The sequence below is a fragment of the Glandiceps talaboti genome, chromosome 19 (assembly GCF_964340395.1).
Source record: "Glandiceps talaboti chromosome 19, keGlaTala1.1, whole genome shotgun sequence".
Lineage (NCBI taxonomy): Eukaryota > Metazoa > Hemichordata > Enteropneusta > Spengelidae > Glandiceps > Glandiceps talaboti.
The window spans coordinates 6,416,440-6,439,550 of NC_135567.1; the positions used below are offsets into that span (position 1 = coordinate 6,416,440).

A 23,111-nucleotide genomic window follows, 5' to 3' on the forward strand; every position below is an offset into this window, starting at 1 on the left:
CTGGAACACAGTATCCAGTATTGTATCCAGCCCTATTTGAGTGAATACCACACAAACTGTATCCATATCCTGTACTGGAACACAGTATCCAGTATTGTATTCAGCCCTATTTGAGTGGATACCACACAAACTGTATCCATATCCTGTATTGGAACACAGTATCCAGTATTGTATTCAGCCCTATTTGAGTGGATACCACACAAACTGTATCCATATCCTGTACTGGAACACAGTTTCCAGTATTGTATTCAGCCCTATTTGAGTGAATACCACATAAACTGTATCCATATCCTGTACTGGAACACAGTATCCAGTATTGTATTCAGCCCTATTTGAGTGAATACCATACAAACTGTATCCATATCCTGTACTGGAACACAGTATCCAGTATTGTATCCAGCCCTATTTGAGTGGATACCACACAAACTGTATCCATATCCTGTACTGGAACACAGTATCCAGTATTGTATTCAGCCCTATTTGAGTGAATACCACACAAACTGTATCCATATCATGTACTGGAACACAGTATCCAGTATTGTATTCAGCCCTATTTGAGTGAAAACCACATAAACTGTATCCATATCCTGTACTGGAACACAGTATCCAGTATTGTATTCAGCCCTATTTGAGTGAAAACCACATAAACTGTATCCATATCCTGTACTGGAACACAGTATCCAGTATTGTATTCAGCCCTATTTGAATGAATACCACACAAACTGTATCCATATCCTGTACTGGAACACAGTATCCAGTATTGTATTCAGCCCTATTTGAGTGAATACCACATAAACTGTATCCATATCCTGTACTGGAACACAGTATCCAGTATTGTATCCAGCCCTATTTGAGTGAATACCACATAAACTGTATCCATATCATGTATTGGAACACAGTATCCAGTATTGTATCCAGCCCTATTTGAGTGAATACCACATAAACTGTATCCATATCCTGTACTGGAACACAGTATCCAGTATTGTATTCAGCCCTATTTGAGTGGATACCACACAAACTGTATCCATATCCTGTACTGGAACACAGTATCCAGTAGTGTACTCCACGTTGAATTCTGGTGGAAATTGCACTGGAATTATTTAGGCTAGCTTCTATAACTGTATTCTGATGTTCCATCTCTATTGGAATACACTGCCTTTAATATACATGGATTCTGGTAGTCTCCATTATGTATTGTGAAGAATTCTACTGGATACTACCAGTATCCGTAATAGTATAAACCTCAATACACTATGTATGTATACTGGGCCAATTCACAAAGTGTAAGAATGAACAAATTTGAGACCTTGACCTTTGACCTTGAGGGTCAAGCATTAAATCAAGCCAATTTGTCTATCACAGACACATTGTATTTTCTGAGGGTTGTGTCTTCAACGAAGACTAAAAGATAGTTTGCATTGGATAATATGGGGGTAGACAAAGTGATATGAGCTCCAAAAATAATGTTTGTGTATAGTTCTTTTCTTCAAGATTACTTGTAAACATGCTTTAAAAGAAATTGGCAATATGTAAATACCTAAATGTGTATATGATAGGCAGGACTTGTCTTGACTTTGATAATTGACCCTGAAGGTGATTGCGATAAATGAATTGTCTTTTTAATTAAGATAGTCCTAACATTAACAATACCATTGTGATACTATCATAGGCCATTAACAATACCATTGTGATACTATCATAGACCATTAACAATACCATTGTGATACTATCATAGACCATTAACAATACCATTGTGATACTATCATAGACCATTAACAATACCATTGTGATACTATCATAGGCCATTAACAATACCATTGTGATACTATCATAGGCCATTAACAATATACTTATCGGATTTAGCGCTATGGCAAGGTGGTCATCCTATGAAAACATGTGAGTATTTACCTTATCAAATAAAAAAGTTATAGTCAAACACATTAAATGATAACACATTGGAATGGTTGACATGTACACATCATATAATCGATAAATAAGATATTAGCTAATCAAAACTCAACCTACTTCTCCAACTGCATCTATTTTGGCACCAGCTTCCAGCAACAATTTACAGATATCAAAATGTCCACTGTTAGCGGCATAATGTAGACTTGTCCTCCCGTACTGTAATTAAATAATTCAATACATATTACTCTTTCTGTTATAATAATGTATCATATCAATAATTACGATTGTAATCTTATTGTGTAAATAAATGATACATTTTTTGAATGTTTATTCATTTGTCTATTAATCCCTCTTGTTATCAGTGTGAAATACACCACTTTTTAGCTGTTGCTATGGGCGTGGTCATGGTTGCTAGGGATATTTGCATATATTTTTTGAATGTTTATTCAATTGCCTATTAATCCCTGTTATCATTACAACATCAGTGATCATTTGGCTGTTGCCATGGGCGGGGTCTTGTTGCTGGGCATATTTGCATACATTTTTCAACCGTTTGGCTGTTTCTAAGGGCGTGATCATGGTTGCTAGGGATATTTGGATACTGTCTATTAACTTCTATGCATCATAGCATGTATTTATTATTTTAGTTTAGTTTAGTTTAGTTTAGTTTAGTTCAGTTCAGTTCAGTAAAAAAACAATATCGACAGTTTGTGTACGACTGAGATGATAAATCCATTCCTACTTGGTATACATTGCATAGCACACCATTTGGTGCTATGTACAAGTCAGGTCGCCGAGAAAGTGCCGTATCTGAGGAAATACCAGCAAAGTCTCACTGATATATACTATCACTTTTCAAGATTAGCCGTACACACTGAAACAGTGAAATAAATACAAGTTATCCTCAATGATCCCTGTCTGAAATACAAAGAAGTTCATGAAGTACGGTGGTTCTCCTTCTACTCTGCCCTTGAAACTATATATCACACGTATGGATCGCTCGTTACGTTGCCAGGCCTATAGCACTACTGAACCTTATCAGTTCAGTGCTAAACATTGATATGTTATTTAGAATCAACAAAGGAATCATGGTATATATTATACAGCTGGTATATGAATGAGTATCAAATGATCAGTGGAAAAATGTTGATGTGGTTTATTACTATTACACTATATGTATCATAACACAGATACTTATGAACAGTCACTACTACAAAGACAATGGCAAGTACATTGAAGACTTATTTTAAGACATTTGCATTGTCCACTCTGTTCCTTTCTATGTAGGATAAGCATTACCTTCTTTGGAGAAAGACAATCCAGTGCGCTACCCTTCAGGGTCAAAGTTGAATTGTCTGCATGACTATGATAGAGACATGCCTGACTGAGTGTACAATCATACAGCAGGACTACAAATTGATATATGTGTTGCATCCAGTCATAGCTGTTATGTCATTATATAGTCTCTAGCTAAATCATCTGGTGTTACACTTAATCAAGAAATGAAACTCTTTATATTGTGAAATTAGCTGTAATGACAATCAATTATCTGACATCCCTTGAGACATAGTTGTGCCATTCTATAGTTTCCCTTCCAAGATGCAAAATATAGCGTGGTGTAAACATTGGGTCTTTTTTGATAATTACATCTACACCAGATTTGATGTAAATGTATAGTTTGACCAACTGCAAACATTAAAACTATTATCTTTTCCCAAGATGGTTGTGATGTATATTTAAGTCTTTCACATTAGATCTATGAAATAACTGTACAATGTAAAACCACATTGGGTATAGGAATGGTGATCACAGTCTCGTTATCATTATTTGGTATGAAGGCAGTTCCATAAATTAAAAATAGTGTCAATAAAATATTTTGTAGGACAACTAATCAAATATATATATGGTTCAATTTGCATACATTAATCAAAGAAATTGAAAGTATTGCTGGATAGCACATAATGAAATGTTGAAATTAATTACCAAGCCTGTATGTGTAACCACCGTAAATACAGAATAAAAAACAGGAAATCGAATCTGACTGACTAACAATCAACTCTACAGCCGTGCCATAGAGCATAGGGTATATGACAACACCCATGATGAAACATGGAAGTCATTAACTTGACGACCATTGGAAATAAAATTATGTATCGGTCAAGGGATTCTGCTTCAGAATTGTTTTTGTCCAAAAAAACCCGCTCAGATTTTATGATTTACATACCACTGACACCATTTTGACAAGTTCAGTTATGAACAAATGAGCATCAAATCCTGGCAGGCTAGTAGGTTATTTAGCCAAACATAATTACATTAAGTTTATTTTTTTCATGTTTTATTGTAAAGATAGGAGAAATATATGTTTGAAATTGACTACAAACTGACTATCCAGATTAAAACTAATTTAACAATATATCTATCAGATTAAGCACTCTGGTAGATAACTAACTTTTAGAGAATTGTATGCAATCATTAAAAAGTCTATAAAATATGGGAGACCGGTTAGGACAGCAATTGTGACTTGGAAACTGTGGCTCGTAAAACTGTGACATCTTGACCATGAATCCATTCTTGCAAGCCAGAGTTATTATTTCTATGTGGGAGGCTCGTTAAGAACGTTGCCGTAAAACAGACCGTGGTTTGCGACGATGTGGGAGGCTAGTTAAGAACGTTGCCGTAAAACAGACCATGGTTTGCGACGATGCCATGAATCATGATAATGTCTAACTTCTATGCATCATAGCATGGATTTATTATTTTAGTTTAGTTTAGTTTAGTTTAGTTCAGTAAAAAAAACTATATCGACAGTTTGTGTACGACTGAGACGCGAGATAAATCCATTCCTACTTGGTATACATTACATAGCACACCGTTTGGCACTATGTATAAGTCAGGCTGCCGAGAAAGTGCCGTATCTGAGGAAATACCAACAAAGTCTCACTGATATATACTATCACTTTTCAAGATCAGCCGTACGCACTGAAAAAGTGAAATCAATACAAGTTATCCTCATCGATCCCTGTCTGAAATACAAAGAAGTTCATGAAGTACGGTGGTTCTCGTTCTACTCTGCCCTTGAAACTATATATCACACGTATGGATCTCTCGTCAGGTATTTCGAAGAACAAGCTGAGAAATTACCTACCGCAAAAGGTTTGGCAAAGACTATGCATCAGTATGAATTCGTTGCTACAACGCACCTACTCATGGATGTAATTCCTGTCCTTACTCACCTCAGTATGGTATATTTCAAGCATCAGACATTGATATAGCGATCATACAAGCCTCACTACAAACTACGACTATGCAGTTGGAAGGATTAGCTACAGATAACGGAAAATTTCTCTCCGATCTTGAGAAAATGAAGGAAACTGACAACAAGTACGTCGTTAGTGGTCATGACATCAAAACAGCACCTAATGCAATAAACCACTTCACTAACATTAGGCGTGACTTTATTCAGAACATCCTAGATAACCTAAGTGAGAGATTTCCTTGACAATCAACCGAGTTAATAAATGCATTCGCTGTTCTATAGCCATGCGGCCGCTATCATTTCTGTCCAAAGATGAACTTACTGAATATGGAAACCAAGAAATCGGAGTATTTACTTAGTAAACCACTTCGGGGAAGCTAAAACACGCGGCGATGATACAGTTGTAGATCTCACAGTGGATCCAGCGTGTGTAATGCGTGAATTTGCAACCGCCAAAGAACTCGTGTTGTCAAAGTTATACCCACGCGATAAGATGGCTACATTGTGGAAACTGATGTATATTTTTCATAGAGACCAGTTTCCGAACTTGGTAAAGCTTATATTGCCTATCCAAACAGCAGATTGTGAACGCGGGTTTTCCATTCAGAATAAGATCAAAACAAACATTCAAAATAGACTTGAACCTGATAGACTGGATGTCTTATCACTGATCTCAGCTGAGGGACCACCGATTGATATATTCCCATTTGAGGAGGCTCATAAAGAATAGAAAACAGCAAAACAAAGACGCATAGAACAAATAAAATAAAATAGTGACTTTTTGTGTATGGTCTATGCTTTACTGTGGATAATTCACAAAGATAATCAGTCAGCAATTGTTTTAACAATTAAACAGACATCACGTTGGAGAGAGATATGTTTATCAAAAGTCAGTGATACAATTATCAAAGTAACCATTATGAAGTCATGAACTCATCAAGTCTTGAACAGTACATTGACAATGATTGACAGTAACAATGAACAACAGTTAGTCAGCTGTAGTTATAGAAAATATGACTCCACTCTAATCAGTTTTCACATTTGCATGTAAACACTGAAACAAGATTGGTGCAGGATTAAACTTACCTGTAATTGTGTTATATATGAGTGTTTTATTGAGTTTGTTATAGACTAGTACATTTGGTGTAATGATAAATTTTGTGATGTCCCACAAAAAAAATAAGATGACCCAGAAAAATGAAAGTCTCGGGACACAATGTCCCACTCTGAGAAAAAGCTGGCTGCAACACTGCTGCTACTAGAAAAAATGTCTTGGCAGGGAAATGATGCACAAGTTCAAGTGTACAGTTCAACCTGCTAGTACCTCTCCAACACGGACACTTGTCAAATCATGACAAACATTTTCAAACACATATCAGGGACCAGTCAGTTTCATTGGTCTGTGGTACATATATATATTTGTTCTTGTCTCACTTTCTTTCAGATTTTTTTTAAATATTACTTCATGTAAGGGTTCAAACATAACCTACATAAATTATACAAATACATGTTTTACCTAGCTACCACACTAGTTACAGAACATGTCATGTAAATGTTTGGCTGTTTCACAATCAGTGCTTCACTTATCTTGCACTTTGGGGCAAAAGTGAACTTGAAGGTTTTGTAATTGGTAATCTTCATACTATTAGATAGTTTATAAAAGAACTTAATCTAAATTGTTCTAGTCTCTTCAGTATGAATTTGTCAGAAGGGATGAATATAATTCCTATTTCGGACACTACATGTATCGACACTACAAAATAACCAAATTCAAGTTTCTATTGTACACTAGGTATGACCTCCTAAAGTTCTCTATCATATCAGTGACTTTACTATATATGCAATATCAATGCCCCTATACCAATGTTACAGGCCCATTTTTATAACATGGAAAACTTATTTAAAAAGGTTATATTTACTTTAGCTTTTCGATGCTTGGCAATATATATCTCAGAGGCTATGAATAACCTAAAAATTACCTAAATAGAAACAAAAAACTCCAGATCTGCCAGGGGTGAAACCCCTTGGACTATCTCACCCCGGAGGCCACTCATTCGTTAAACCAACAATAATATTCACCAAAATTGGTAAAAAAAACTTCAAAGGCCTCTGGAGGGAGACCCCCTAGGACCCCCATAAGAGGTAGACATGTCCCATTCTCAAATCAAAGTTCTTTCCTCCACCTCTTACTGTCAAGATGCTATGAAAACTTTATTTTAAAAATGTTTCAACCTTATGTAGTTGCTTTTTACATGTTAGAACTGTCTTGTAAAGCTTGTAAATTATTGTCTGAGTTCACTAATCAAGTTTCCGAATTGCATTTTCTGTGTGTCATCATGGCATAAAAACTGTCAATGATGTTTATATTTAATTGAAAATCAAACATGTATTGAAATATGTAGTTTTCTAAATATAATCTGTGTGTGATAGACCAGCATCTTTTTACTCTCTTTATTACCCTGTGCGAAAACCAAACAGAAAATTGTGGCAACAAAAATAGGAGTTCAACATAGGCGTCAAAAAAAAATTCGGATATCTCAAAGAAGGAAAGAAAAATAAAAGTTGCCAGTATAGGCGAAGGAGAAAAAATAATAATTCACAGGCAAGCAGGTGAAAAAAAATGACTCCACCAATCTTCCAAGCCCCCCCCCCCCCCAGGATATCAAATGGTCTACCCTTTAGTAAAGATTTTTTGAACTTGAGATTAACTAATTTGATGTAACTTGATTGGTTATGAAGATTGCAGTCAGGATCCTACATTTGACTCAAGCTCAGTGTATATTAAAGCTCAGTGTATATTTCATTCCCGATACTTACCAACAAAAGTTTGTAACATCAAAACAGAATCTTTATCTAATGAAACACTTACAATACATTTAAAGAAATAATTTCAAATGAGTCATGGTTGTAATTCAAAGCTTTTTTTTGAAATTGTTTCATGTTACTCCTGATATTTTGTTAATCCTGATATTTTGTTAATCCTGTGATTTATGCATTGGTTAAACCTGTGTTTTATTATCTATATACATTATTTTATATAAAACAAAACTAATCTATCAGATCTATCCTGAAAATTAGGATAATATATAATATCTGGCAATTATTTTAAAATCCAATATTCGTATAAAGATGTTTTGGATTTAAAGACTGTTGACCAAAAAGATACATTTTAGCCCTAATTTGCATATTACTGATGGAATCATCATGTTGTGAACAATTCTTAATCTAAACACCTATAAGAATGTTCCCTCCAATATTTAGACATATCTGCCTAGTAGTTTGTGAGTTTAAGTTTATTGACCAAAAATCACATTTTTTTTACCCAAATCACAGTCACTGTGGTGATGTGATCATTTTGACTTGATCAATTTCCAAACTAGACACCCAAGGTAATATACCCACCAAATATCATGGCAATCAGTCCAGCGATTTTTGACTTTAAGTTGTTTACACACACACGCACACACACACACACACAAACACACACACACACACACACACACACATTTAAATAGTGATGCCTATAGCACTATTGAACCTTATCAGTTCAGTTGTGCTAAAAGATCTAATGAGTGTTCTTTAGCACTTGAGCAGATTGTTTTAAATTTTGATTAATCATTCTCTTTATTTCAATTGGTAGAGAAGTAACAAAGAGTATTGAATTCAAAGGAAGACATAAATTGTTGGGAAGAGGTTGGCTCAGATAGGATGTCAAAAGGAGATGGCAAGACATGTGGTGTCAGTATCATCAATGTGTATTAATCACGATGGAGAATCTACCTGTAGGTGTTTGTTAAATTAACCAAAACTTTGGATGAAAGACTTAATAAAAAGGACTATAATAATAAATCACAACAGACACAATTGTTGAAAGGTTTGTCTCTGACAGAGTGTGATCTAAAAGCGTTGACTAGGACTACATGAAAGATATCGTATCCCTGTATTGACAGATAATACTAATACCTACACCCTAAGAACACAACAGGTTGAATATACCATATTGGACTGTTCTAATTTAACTTGTTTCATCAGTGGTTTAGTCTAGTTCCTATACAGTATCGTTATGATTTATACCTTCACTCGCAGTATAGTCAAAGCTCTGATGAAAGGTGTTAATTATGGCTCAACCTCATTGTGAGTAAAACATGAACAGCACATACCACTAGTAATAAAGGGGTGTCATCACTGCTCATTAAATATTAATTTGGTACAGCTGTTTTTACAAAATCCAATGTCCAACCAGGACTCCACCACAGGTATGTTTAAACTAAATCATGTGGGGATGCAACAACATAATCATATTTAGATGAATGCTGTATGAGGGAGCACAGGAATGTGTGCTGATTGAGGGACTTTGACCAGACTGTGGTTAGGGTTAGAAACCATAGTTTGGCATCCAGACTATCACTGGGTTTGACTCCACAATTTTCCTTTCAATTAGTTTTGCTTTTTAATACTATATACAATGGGATCTAATTATTAATATCATCCATATCCAGTGTAAAATAACACCACTTTAATTGGAAGGTTAGCATGTGGACCTTCTAACAGTAGTCCATTTGTAAACAATGCTGTCACAGCTAACAGTGTAATGAGATTGTCCCAACTGTAATTATCAATAACTGTAAGTGAGATATCCTTGTCTTATTACATATGTGTTTAATAACTGGTGTTTCATGACAATTGAACCTTTTACTTCACACTGACAACACTATTTACAGACTTATTGCATTTAGAGATACCTCACTGGGATGCTAATTAAAATAGATGTAACTGGTGCATTTGTACACTTGATATGGGATGTCATAAACGATTGTGACTAGCAGTGAAAAACTTTGGTCTGATGTTAAGTTTTGTAATTTCTGAAAATATTTGAAATTAAAGACAAGTCGCATAGAAGTCATGTTGAGATTGTAGGAACATACAAAATTGTTTCATCATTATTTGGGGAAAAAGATTGTTTTTTGAAGTTAACCAAAGTTAAACTTATTGAATTAAAGGTTGTTCATTAAACTGACATTGATCTTTTGGCTTCTAAGAATATCTATATCTTAGCATGTATTCAAATTTTAATTATGACAACATGATTAGCAAATGTGGATAACAATCTGAGGCTACGTTTTCCCTGTGAATGGACTAGAAAAGCTGTGTAAATGGCAAAAATACAAACTTGTGCTGTTCTGTTTGCTGATAATATGTAGGGGTGAGGTTTTGAAATCATTACGCAAAAAATCTAGAATATAACCTTGATAGAAAAATATATAAAAATAACTTGTCAATTGCATTGCCACTTGTAGTATTACTAATATTATAGTATTGATATGTGTAAAACAAACAGTCTTTGAACTCAGCTAACCCTTGTTTATCAGAAATAATTGCACACAGGAATCATTGAGTTTTATTGTAACACACCATATAACTATGTGCCAATCATTCAGTTTAGGGAGGTTATGATATTTGTGATAGCAGACTCCCCTGCTCCACCCACAAAAGACACATTTTTATGCTCTAATTTGCATATCACTGATAAAATCAGCATATCATCAGTACTTCTAAATCTAAACACTCCTAAGTACATTCCCACCAGACCTAAAAACTGAACAGAAACAAATGGCTGAGCACCAAAACACCAAAATTGCTACTAAACTACCGCCAAAAAGGGTGGGGCCCTCGCAGTCCGTAATTAACAATTTATCCCTAGAGAAATATACATATTACAGGTTAATCTGCTCAGTAGTTTTGGTATTATAGATTTTGACCCAAACCACACATCTCTGATGCAATCATTTTCTTTTGAACAATTTTCCATCTACATGCTCTATGTAATGTCCCATCAAATATCAAGGTAATCAGTCTTTCAAAAAATCTTTATTATGAGTTCTCTGTATTGCCTCTTTTTTGACTTATAGAATCAATATATTGTTATAACCATGGTGACTGTGGTTGAATTCTAATACTTTATGAACATTCTTAACATTCAAACCTAGATTGGTATATAACTATATAACTATATATATCTATACTGTAAAACATTAATTTTTACCCCCTCAGTAGTAATGTATTTATCTTGAATTTCATACAAAAGCCTACATTGGTATCTATAACTATAGATTTCTATATACCAAACTGTTCCCATTTTACTTCTGTAAGACCCACTCCTCTCCTCACAACTGACAATTCATTTACTATATGCCGTATGGTTGTCAATGTCAGCAGTGATTTGATGACATGGTGTGATATTATGATACCAAACCCAACACCTAAGCCATTAATTTATGGCAACACTGGACTGTTCATTACCATGGTTACACGGATGATATAGTAAAAGTCAACTTGTTTTGATCATTTCATAACCATAGCTTATAACAATGTAAAGTACAGTGTCTACAATCAAAATAATATTAATTTAATTTTTGAGTGGTCACTAAATGCCAACCTACAGGTTATTTCACAAGTAGTTTGCATATGATGTGGAGTGATAGGATGCCAAAATCACAAAATAATGCTAAACTTCACAACATAGTTAGTCAAAGTAAAATGTGACCCTCCCCTATCCCATTTTCTAAAATATGACCCTTCTCCAAGAACTGATTTGTAAAGGTTGACCCCCCCCCCATTCCTCCTCCTAATTCCACTGGTCATAACCCCCCTTTCAATTAATGAAGGCTTCATAATTTAACTTGTTTCATCAGTGCGTTTGACTCCATAATGTTTATTTAAATCAATTTTGATTTTTTAAAACTATATACAATGGAATCCAGTTGTCCTGAAACACAGCATTCTGTCTTGACAAAAATATTATTCATATTGCTACATTTTACGGCCAGTCACAGCAAAAATCCTACCAACATTACTACTTGTGGTACATTTCTTTCTATGAGATACCAGTATTTAAGCAGATCATCACCAACTAAGTATATATTGTTACTCCATGTATGTTGACAATCTAAGACATTGGTAACCTATGCAAAAAAACATGTAGCAATGTTGATAACATTTTGGTTCTCTACATTGTAGATGATGAAATGTAGTAATTCTAGTATAAATGTTGACATCCTAGATGATAAATTTGTAGCATAGTAAGATTTTGTGTTGAACCACACATTGTTCTGTTTTAGGTTAACTGGTTTCTATTGTAACTTAAGACATTGTACAATTTTGACGAATGTCTTTGTCAGAACATATAACTGATGACATTCAGTTCACAATTCTAAAAGTTGTCCACAAAACAAGTGTAAATTGTGTATCCTCACTCACTACCTCTACATGTTATTAATGATGTGTCATCAACATATGTCCCTCACAACACTTTTTGAAATCAGGATATACCTAAAGCAAATGTACAGTTAGTTCCCCTCATGTTTGCTGCTGACAACTGTATGGCATATAGTAAATGAATTGTCAGTTGTGAGGAGAGAATTGGGTCTTACAGAAGTGGCTGGCTTTGAATCTGCAGGCTGCAGTATCGAGCCCCATCGCTGCCGTTTGTTTCTGAGTGGCTAAAGTCCTTGGGCAAGTTTTGAACCGTGCATGTGCTTCAGTCAACCCAGCTGTATAATTGGGGACCTGGTAGGATAGAGGTTGCAGTTTGAATGCTTTAAACCTATGCACTTATAAAGGCTGTAATGGATTGTGTGCTCCCCAGGGAGTTGATGAAGTATAAAGGGCCGTTGTGCTGCTATAGATCCATGCTAGGGGTAATAATTGTAAAGCGAGAAACAATCGTGTAATATGTAATAGATACAGTTTAGGTATTGGTTAATATGTATTACTGATTAGGTACCCCCTCCCCTATGACACTGAATGGAGACATATTGTTTTAAAAGGAATTAGTTGCAACAAATATTTACCTCTGTGATTGAATGAAGAAATGGTTTAAAACAAATTAGTGACAACAAAGTGATACTAAAGAGTGTGTCGGTCACATAAAGGAAATGGCTGGATTTTGGTAATTGAACGGGAAATTAAAATTCATGGTCAAAAGTCGAGATCTGAAAAGTAAGTTTACACCAACTACATTGTAATGTAGGGATAAACTCTTACAGTTGAATGGAGTCTCCACATATTAAAGCTTTTGACTTTTGCAGTAAATCATGATTGTCCATGTATATTCATTAAAAGTTATGTAAACACCAAAATATAATGTATACACTCTACATTTCTCTGCTACTCTTGTACTACATTACATTAAATTTTTTTAAACATACATGCTACAGACTCTATGCAAAACACAGCTTGATTTTGATTATTCAACTAAAAGGTCAGGGTCAAAGGTCACTTTCTTTCAACAGAACTTGCAAGTGATTATATGGGCTTACACACTTGAATGGATGTTCTTTGTATTGAAGTTTTTACGTTATGCAACTTAATATATTGATTTATTACTCAAAATATGGCCACCATTCATTAAAAAGTTATATGAGCACTATAAAAATTATCCTTGTGTATATTTGTCTTCTGCTATATTAATGATGGACATGATTTAAAAGAAACTGGAAACAAATAAATATGACAAAGTGATAGTTGTGCAATAGGCAATAAATGGTTGGATTTTGATAATTGACCTTGAAGGTTATCAAGGTGAAAGGTCAATATCTTAAAAGAAAGCTTGTACCTGATAATAAAAGGGGTAGACACTTGAATGGAGTCTCTATGTATGATAGTTTTTAGTTATGTCATAAATATTGATTTTAAACTACTAATATGGTTGCCGTTCAATCAAATTTGCATATGTTGCAAATAAAGTGATGTGTGTATGTACCATATGACCTGTCATATTTTTGGCAGGTTTGAAAGAAATTGGACATGTCATCTCTGAGAAATAACATATTACAGATGCACGGTCAGTAGGATGGATGGACAGACAGACGGATGAAGGGAGGGATGAATACATGTACAGACTGCCGGACGGATAGAACCCACTCTAATAGCCCCCTTCACAGGACTGCATATAAGGATGGCACTTTCGGCTGTATGTAAAATATTGACATCACAAATTGCAAAGTGGTTATTTAATTGTTTCATACTGTAAACTGCTGTTTTATACAACAAAATAAAATTTTACAAAATGCTGTTTTGTATACTTCTTTATTCAGAGGTAGGTCAGAATATCATCCCTTGGCCACGTTTTGGGATGATATCACGACCATACTGACAGAGTGTGAAATATTTGGCAGGATGGCAGAAATTACATGAGAGACCAAGTTGAGTGTATATTTCTGCTATCCTTTCAAAAGATTGTGTGGTTGTATATATCTCCCCCCCCCCCTAAAATATCATGCACCCTAATTTGATGTTGCTCTCTAAAATATCAATCTGTGAAACCATTGTTCACCAAAGCTGTTGCTATGTATATTTGCATACATTTTTAGAATATTTATTCATTTGTCTATTAATCCCTGTCCCCACCCATAAAATCTCCCCCAACAAGTTTTTGTGAAAGCAGCCTTAATATCAAATTGTAAGCTTTATTGAAAAGAAGTATCATCCAAACACACAAACAGACCTAGTAGAAGTGAGCCACCAATGCAATTGTGGTGAATTGTGTGTTTCTGAACTTTCTTTTACGTCTGTTCATATTGCTTGAATATAGTTGTAAATTAACTTTGAATAAACAAGGGTAATCCCCTAGGCTAATCACATCTCTAGTCTGTTACAAAAACATGTCAAAATATAACTCTATAGAATTTCTATAGTAGTCTACAAAATATCTATAAAATCTTTTTGTAAGGGGAGCTGATTTTTTTATGAAAATATGCCGGTACTTACCTGATCAAGTTAAATTATTGTAAAAATATTCTCTGAAAAAATCAATTGACCTCACATTGGGATGTGTGTATATGTCACAGAGTAGATAAATAAGATATTAGTCATCAAAAATCAACTTACTATATCAGCAGCATTTACTTGGGCATCAGCTTTCAGCAACAACTTACAGATATCCAAATGCCCATACTGAGCTCCATAATGTAGACTTGTCTTGTTGTCCTATAATTAAAAGACACATTATGTATTAATCCTCCTGTTATAATATTGCAATGTATTATATCAATAATATGTGTAAAATTACTTGAAATGTTTCCCAAGTCTCATTATTATTATATATATAGATTGGTTAATGTTCACATAGAAAAAAACTATGTATTTAAAATTTGACGTTATTTGTATTTATTACATGTAAAGCATTTATTTTGATAAAATACCTGTCAGAAATCATTATAAGAATTGATGATATTTTTGGTAAAATCACAAACATTCCTAGACATGCACCTCAATAATATTCTTTGCCATACTGTGTTCAAAATGGTCAAATGTGTCAATCACGGTACCATGTTCTGTGTGGTTCTTAACGCATATTGTTACAGTGAACTTGTTCTTCTAAAAAAATAGTTTCTGTCATATACAGGACATTATTATTATTATTATTATTATTATTATTATTATTATTATTATTATTTAATTATAATTATTATATACAATTTAGCAATTCTCTTTCATTTCCCACCAGTGTTATTTTAGCATTATGTCATTGTTTACCTGTTGCTATGGGCGTGGTCTTGTTGCTAGGCATATCTACATACAATTTAGCAATTTTCTTTCATTTCTCATCACCAGTGTTATTTTAGCATTATGCCATTGTTGACCTGTTGCTATGGGCGTGGTCTTGTTGCTAGGCATATCTACATACAATTTAGCAATTCTCTTTCATTTCCCATCACCAGTGTTATTTTAGCATTATGTCATTGTTTACCTGTTGCTATGGGCGTGGTCTTGTTGCTAGGCATATCTACATACAATTTAGCAATTTTCTTTCATTTCTCATCACCAGTGTTATTTTAGCATTATGCCATTGTTGACCTGTTGCTATGGGCGTGGTCTTGTTGCTAGGCATATCTACATACAATTTAGCAATTCTCTTTCATTTCCCATCACCAGTGTTATTTTAGCATTATGTCATTGTTTATCTGTTGCTATGGGCGTGGTCTTGTTGCTAGGCATATCTACATACAATTTAGCAATTCTCTTTCATTTCCCATCACCAGTGTTATTTTAGCATTATGTCATTGTTGACCTGTTGCTATGGGTGTTGTCTTGTTGCTAGGCATATCTACATACAATTTAGCAATTCTCTTTCATTTCCCATCACCAGTGTTATTTTAGCATTATGTCATTGTTTACCTGTTGCTATGGGTGTTGTCTTGTTATTCAATCATTTGACAGGGGCATGGGCATTGTCATGGTTGCTTGGGCCAATTACGCAAGTATGACACACTAACAATTTTCAGACTAACAGTAACACTTTCAGAATCATAACCAAATTTCATCCCCTCTAGTTTGAGAGGTAAAGCTCAATATCAAATCACTTGCATCATCTACAAGACAGACAGACAGTCAGACAGACTGACAGACTGACAGACAGACAGACAGACAGACAGACAGACAGACAGACAGACAGACTGACAGACAGACACAGACAGACACAGACAGACAGACAGACACAGACACAGCCAGACAGACAGACAGACAGACAGACAGGCATTTTACCTTGAGCAAACTTGTAGTTCAGTGTTAAAGTTAGGTATACAATGTTTCCAAGCAACCTCAAGGACAGATTAATTAGAAGTTCAAAACTCCCAGCCAATCAATTTGAGTTGACCGATCATATAACCCAATTTGATCACTATAGCTGTGGCTGTTTGACATACTAGGTTGGGAATACCATCACTAAGTAAAACATAGGAAACCAGAAGTACACACACTTACATGTACTACAATGTAAACATATCACACTAAGATGGATTGAGCTACTTAACTGCAAGTAATGCAGTAATCGGGTTACGTGATTGGTTCATTCAAATTGAGTGAAGGGAGTTATGGACATCTAACGAGATTTTTCAATGCAAGATGGTAAGGCTAAGTAATCATCAGAATTGATGCCTTCCCGTTGACTATGATGTCAATTGCACCTGGTAAATATATGAGTTCTAAGCATGATTGTTCTACAAAGATGGATTTTTACTGATCAGAAGTCATATTAGCTCCAGTTTCACAACTTGAAAATATACTACTCGCATTTGGTAGGAATCATTGACATACCTTGGGGGGGGGGGGGGTATGTACAATTGTGACCATTTTGAATACAGGAAAACGTATAGTATTAGTAATTCTTGTAGTTGATAATGATTTGCAATTGTGCGCTCTCTTGTTGATGCTTTTCAGAATTTATTTATTTATAGTTTGTTTGTCTTGTTTGTTTGTTTTTGTAAATATAACTAACTAAGCCTGAGTGCCCTGCGATTGTGGTTACCGGAGGTTCCCTTACAGTGGGTGGGGGCAGGGTCAGGAGATTTTTTGTCAAACCCCCAATTTATTTTAAGTACCCCCCCCCCTTGCCATAGCCAAAAATGTTGATTTAGTATACTTCTGTTTCTGTATGAGTGTCTAGTTGAGGTTTTCCATTGTTTTCCAAATGGTCTCTGTGTTGTTTATTTCTTCATATCAGATGTACACCTATTACAGATTGGACGAACAGTTTTATTTATTTATTTTTTTAAGTTTATGGCAGTTTCCGAGTTCACTATTTCTCGTGAGACTTCACAGTTTTTGCAACTTTATTATTTTTTATCGAATACGTAAAAAAAAAGTTTAGATTCTGCAGTGAAAGCTAGGTGGGGGGGGGGGGTAACCGGAACCAAACAATTATTGTTATTTGGCCTCATCCTCATGTACATCCTGTACTACACAATGCATATATTACAAATCTATCTGTGCGAGACTGAGACAGTGAGAGTGAAATGAAACAAAAATTAATATCCAGTAGTAGTAGTAGCAGAATGACATGACATACCACACCTCAAGAAGTGTTTTTTCTAAAGAACTACTGATATATACTCAGGTATTTTATTGGGGGTTCCAATCAAGATATCATAATTTTACTAGATTAAGGCCCCTGGTTTCCAGCAAAATGAATGTACATGATACTAGTGATATGCAACTCTATGAAATTTTACTATATTAAGACCTCAATTACTGGGGTTTCCATCAAAAATAATGTACACAATACTAGTATGCAACGCTATGTAAATTTTATCAGATGTCCCCCATCTTGTTTATGCACATTTGCTGCATAGAGATTTGTTATCTTTTCGCTACGTTACTTGACTGTCTGGAAACCATGGTAACAAAAATGGGGAAATATCATAAAGCTGACAGAGTTTTCCATATATTTTACCATGGCAATATATTCGTTGGTGAGTGTATGTCAATTACAGCAACCGTATGTCTTATGATGTTTTCCACCTGACCAACCAACCAACCAACCAACCAACCATTCCTGCCATGTCTCACATCACTCATCTTAATTCATACCCTGCTGTATATAGGTTACATAGGCTGACAGACCCCTGCATAGATACTATGATGAATACAGGACAGTGCCAACATGTTCTCCTGAATGGCTAGTAGATGGCTTTACAAACTATAAATACTTGTTTGGGGGCCAGCGATCAATTTTACAGGTCACCTATACTTTTCATCACTTCCCCAGGGAATAGAAAAAATATTCTGTGTATAATAACTAACAAAAAGCCTGTACGCATGTCTATTTGACCTTTGACCTAACATCTCATTTGACCTTTGACCTTATCAGCTGTATGTTTAGTACACAGCTTTACATGTTTTGTCTATACATATATAGTAAACAGCTGACTGTCTAAGTTCACTAAGTGACCGTCCATGTAATTTTAGTTCAAATACAATGTTTTAATATTTCATAGGTATTTGATTAGCCTGTGATCAGAAGGGGTTATTAATCTTAACTTGCAGATTGAAAGCTTGATTTGTCATCACAAGGGCTGGACAAGTTTGACAAGAGTACAATTATGGTTCAATCCTTGCCCACTAATTTTAGTCAAAGAATTGGCAGTGGTGAGGCTCACACCACCAACATACAGAAATCAAAGCTGACCAATTTATCAAAACAATCACTTCATTCCAATAAACTATAGTGCTATTAAGTTCACAACAATGTTTACTATAATTATATTGTATAACTTGTAAGTTACCTGAATTATTAATATTTCACATTCCTTGCATTGTTTTCTCTTTATACACTCTGTTCTACATTCTTAACTAATTTTTCTCTGTTTGTTCTCTATATCTGGGGCAGGGACCAGGACACTAATTTTTCTGTGTTTGTTCACTGTATCTGGGGCAGGGACCAGGACACTAATTTTTATGTGTTTGTTCACTGTATCTGGGGCAGGGACCAGGACAGTAATTTTTCTGTGTTTGTTCACTATATCTGGGGCAGGGACCAGGACACTAATTTTTATGTGTTTGTTCACTGTATCTGGGGCAGGGACCAGGACACTAATTTTTCTAGATGTTTCTTGCATTTGGGTAGGGACCAGGACACTAATTTTTCTAGATGTTTCTTGCATTTGGGTAGGGACCAGGACCCTAATTTTTCTCTGTTTGTTCACTGTATCTGGGGCAGGGACCAGGACACTAATTTTTATGTGTTTGTTCACTGTATCTGGGGCAGGGACCAGAACACTAATTTTTCTGTGTTTGTTCACTGTATCTGGGGCAGGGACCAGGACACTAATTTTTATGTGTTTGTTCACTGTATCTGGGGCAGGGACCAGGACACTAATTTTTCTGTGTTTGTTCACTGTATCTGGGGCAGGGACCAGGACACTAATTTTTCTGTGTTTGTTCACTGTATCTGGGACAGGGACCAGGACACTAATTTTTATGTGTTTGTTCACTGTATCTGGGGTAGGGACCAGGACCCTAATTTTTCTCTGTTTGTTCACTGTATCTGGGGCAGGGACCAGGACACTAATTTTTATGTGTTTGTTCACTGTATCTGGGGCAGGGACCAGAACACTAATTTTTCTGTGTTTGTTCACTGTATCTGGGGCAGGGACCAGGACACTAATTTTTATGTGTTTGTTCACTGTATCTGGGGCAGGGACCAGGACACTAATTTTTCTGTGTTTGTTCACTGTATCTGGGGCAGGGACCAGGACACTAATTTTTCTGTGTTTGTTCACTGTATCTGGGACAGGGACCAGGACACTAATTTTTATGTGTTTGTTCACTGTATCTGGGGCAGGGACCAGGACACTAATTTTTCTAGATGTTTCTTGCATTTGGGTAGGGACCAGGACCCTAATTTTTCTAGATGTTCCTTGCATTTGGGTAGGGACCAGGACCCTAATTTTTCTCTGTTTGTTCACTGTATCTGGGGCAGGGACCAGGACACTAATTTTTCTAGATGTTTCTTGTATTTGGGTAGGGACCAGGACCCTATAATTTTTCTCTGTTTGTTCACTATATTTGGTGCATGAACCAGGACACCACACACCTACCAATGACTCAATGATGTTGAAGTACCTGTTAGTGATCATAAATGACTGGAAAGAATTCAACCTATTTTACAAAAGTTCAATGATACTGTACCGTACACTGACAATACAATGTATGTCAATAATAAATAAAACAAGTCATTGATGAGAATGACATATCCCCGCTATGATTGGGTTTTAAGGAATTATCACTGCCAGGCGGCCATATTGGATCATATCACAACAACAATGAATATGCACATGTATGTCATAGATCACTGTCCTAATACCAACTTTGAATGAGATCTGTTCAAGCATGTCTGAGTTATGGCTTTGGACATGGAAAATTCACAAACAAAATGGCTGCCAGGCAGCCATATTGGATCGTATCACGACGATAATGGATATGCACATGTATGTCATAGAACATTGTCCTAATACCAACTTTGAATGAGATCTTTTCAAGCATGTCTGAGTTATGGCTTTGGACATGGAAAATTCACAAACAAAATGGCTGCCAGGCAGCCATATTGGATCGTATCACGACGATAATGGATATGCACATGTATGTCATAGAACACTGTCCTAATACCAACTTTGAATGAGATCTTTTCAAGCATGTCCAAGTTATGGCTTTGGACATGGAAAATTCACAAACAAAATGGCTGCCAGGCAGCCATATTGGATCGTATCACAATAACAATGAATATGCACATGTATGTCATAGAACACTGTCCTAATACCAACTTTGAATGAGATCTGTCAAGCATGTCTGAGTTATGGCTTTGGACATGGAAAATTCACAAACAAAATGGCTGCCAGGCAGCCATATTGGATCGTATCACGACGATAATGGATATGCACATGTATGTCATAGAACACTGTCCTAATACCAACTTTGAATGAGATCTGTCAAGCATGTCTGAGTTATGGTTTTGGACATATAAAAATCAAAAACAAAATGGCTCTTCTGGGATTCCATATCGAGCAAAGGGCTGTTTTGTTTTCCTTATAACTGTTGAGGATTTGGTGTCTGGAAGTTTATCCAGTTCATAAAATTCGCAATAGTAATCAACAGTTACCAAGTAGTCTCAATTATCATAGGTAAACAAATCGGATGCTACCTTTTGCCATGGTCTGTGTGGAACAAAACAAAATGAATATTAACGATATAATATAATAATATATAACTTTAAATTATTGCTATTTGCATAAAATGCATTGGAAATTGTGCTACTAAATGCCCAGCCCACTGCACTCATCTCAAACCGGAGTCATACCACAGGGAGCCCAGGAATGGTGTTATAAACAAACAAACAAACAAACAAACAAACAAACAAATAAATAAATAAATAAATAAATAAATAAACAGATAAATAAATAAATAATAAATAAATAAACAGATAAATAAATAAATAATAAATAAATAACTAAATAAATAAATAAATAAATAAATAAATATATAAATAAATAAATAAATAAATAAATAAAAATAAACAGAAAAACCTAAATAAATATACATGGGATTCTAAATGCCAATTGTCTTCAATTCACCAACATTCTGAGCCATGTAGCTATTATGGATAACTATCAATAAACATATGTATGTATATACCAGTCTCTGAATGAGAGAATATAGGATATGTTTCTATATATACCATATATATGTTGTTAGTATAAATAGGATATATAGAAACAAATAGTCTATTATTTCAATAGTATACAGACATGTATATACATATAGACATGTTTATAGACAGTTATCCATGAGTTTAAAATGATCTTTCATTTAACCATGCATATTTATTTATTCTTTATTTATTTATTTACTTGTTTGTTTGTTTGTTCGTTTGATTGCAACACGGTTTCTGTGCTCCCTGTGCACAAACATGAAGTAGTGGGTTCTTGCTTGTGTCATTAATAATTTCAGTACTAAACTGATAATTTACTAAAACCCCAATTTGTTCTTGTTTTATAACATACATATATTTTTAATTTTGTTCTTCACATTTTTGCTCTGTCATTTTTTTAATAAAACTGTTGATATTACATTGCACCAGGCCTATATATCATTGAGTTGAGCCCAAAATGTTGACCAATGCTTGAATTTCATGGTAATTTACTAGCCTATACTTTAGTTTACTATTAAGTTAAATGGAAATACTCAACTGACAATTTCCTATGCCACTGGAACAGATTCACATTTGTTGAGCAGATTGGGTTGAAATTTAATGGGAACATTCATTGTACATGATTATCCCATCAGTGATATGCAAATTACAGGTTGTTGCTAAGGGTGTGGTCATGGTTGCCAGGGCCAATTTTGTCAAATTGTTTTGAAGAAAATCTGCAGAATAACACTTCAGAGACATCGCACCAAGTTTCAGACTCATTGGGCAAGTACTTTTTGAGATATAAGTTTTTGACCAAAAATGAACATTTTTACACCTAATTTGCATATCACTCATGGAATCATTGCATGCTTGATATTTCTTCGTCCATACATCCCTAGATGCATTCCAGTTAAATTTCAGCCCAATCTGCTCAGTGGTTTTGGAATTATAGAATTTTGACCAAAAAGACACATTTCAGCC

At 35.0% G+C, this 23,111-nt stretch overlaps 1 protein-coding gene across 1 annotated transcript in view; it reads right to left on the minus strand.

Annotated features, from left to right (window-relative positions):
* Positions 1–23,111, minus strand: part of LOC144450382 (uncharacterized) — a 318,500-nt gene that overhangs the window by 262,702 nt on the left and 32,687 nt on the right. The window contains exons 3-4 of the mRNA XM_078140985.1: positions 15,053–15,151; positions 2,026–2,124 (exon numbers count right to left, since the gene is read on the minus strand). Of these exons, the coding sequence (XP_077997111.1) occupies positions 2,026–2,124; positions 15,053–15,151 (198 nt within the window). The remainder of the gene's footprint in view (positions 1–2,025; positions 2,125–15,052; positions 15,152–23,111) is intronic.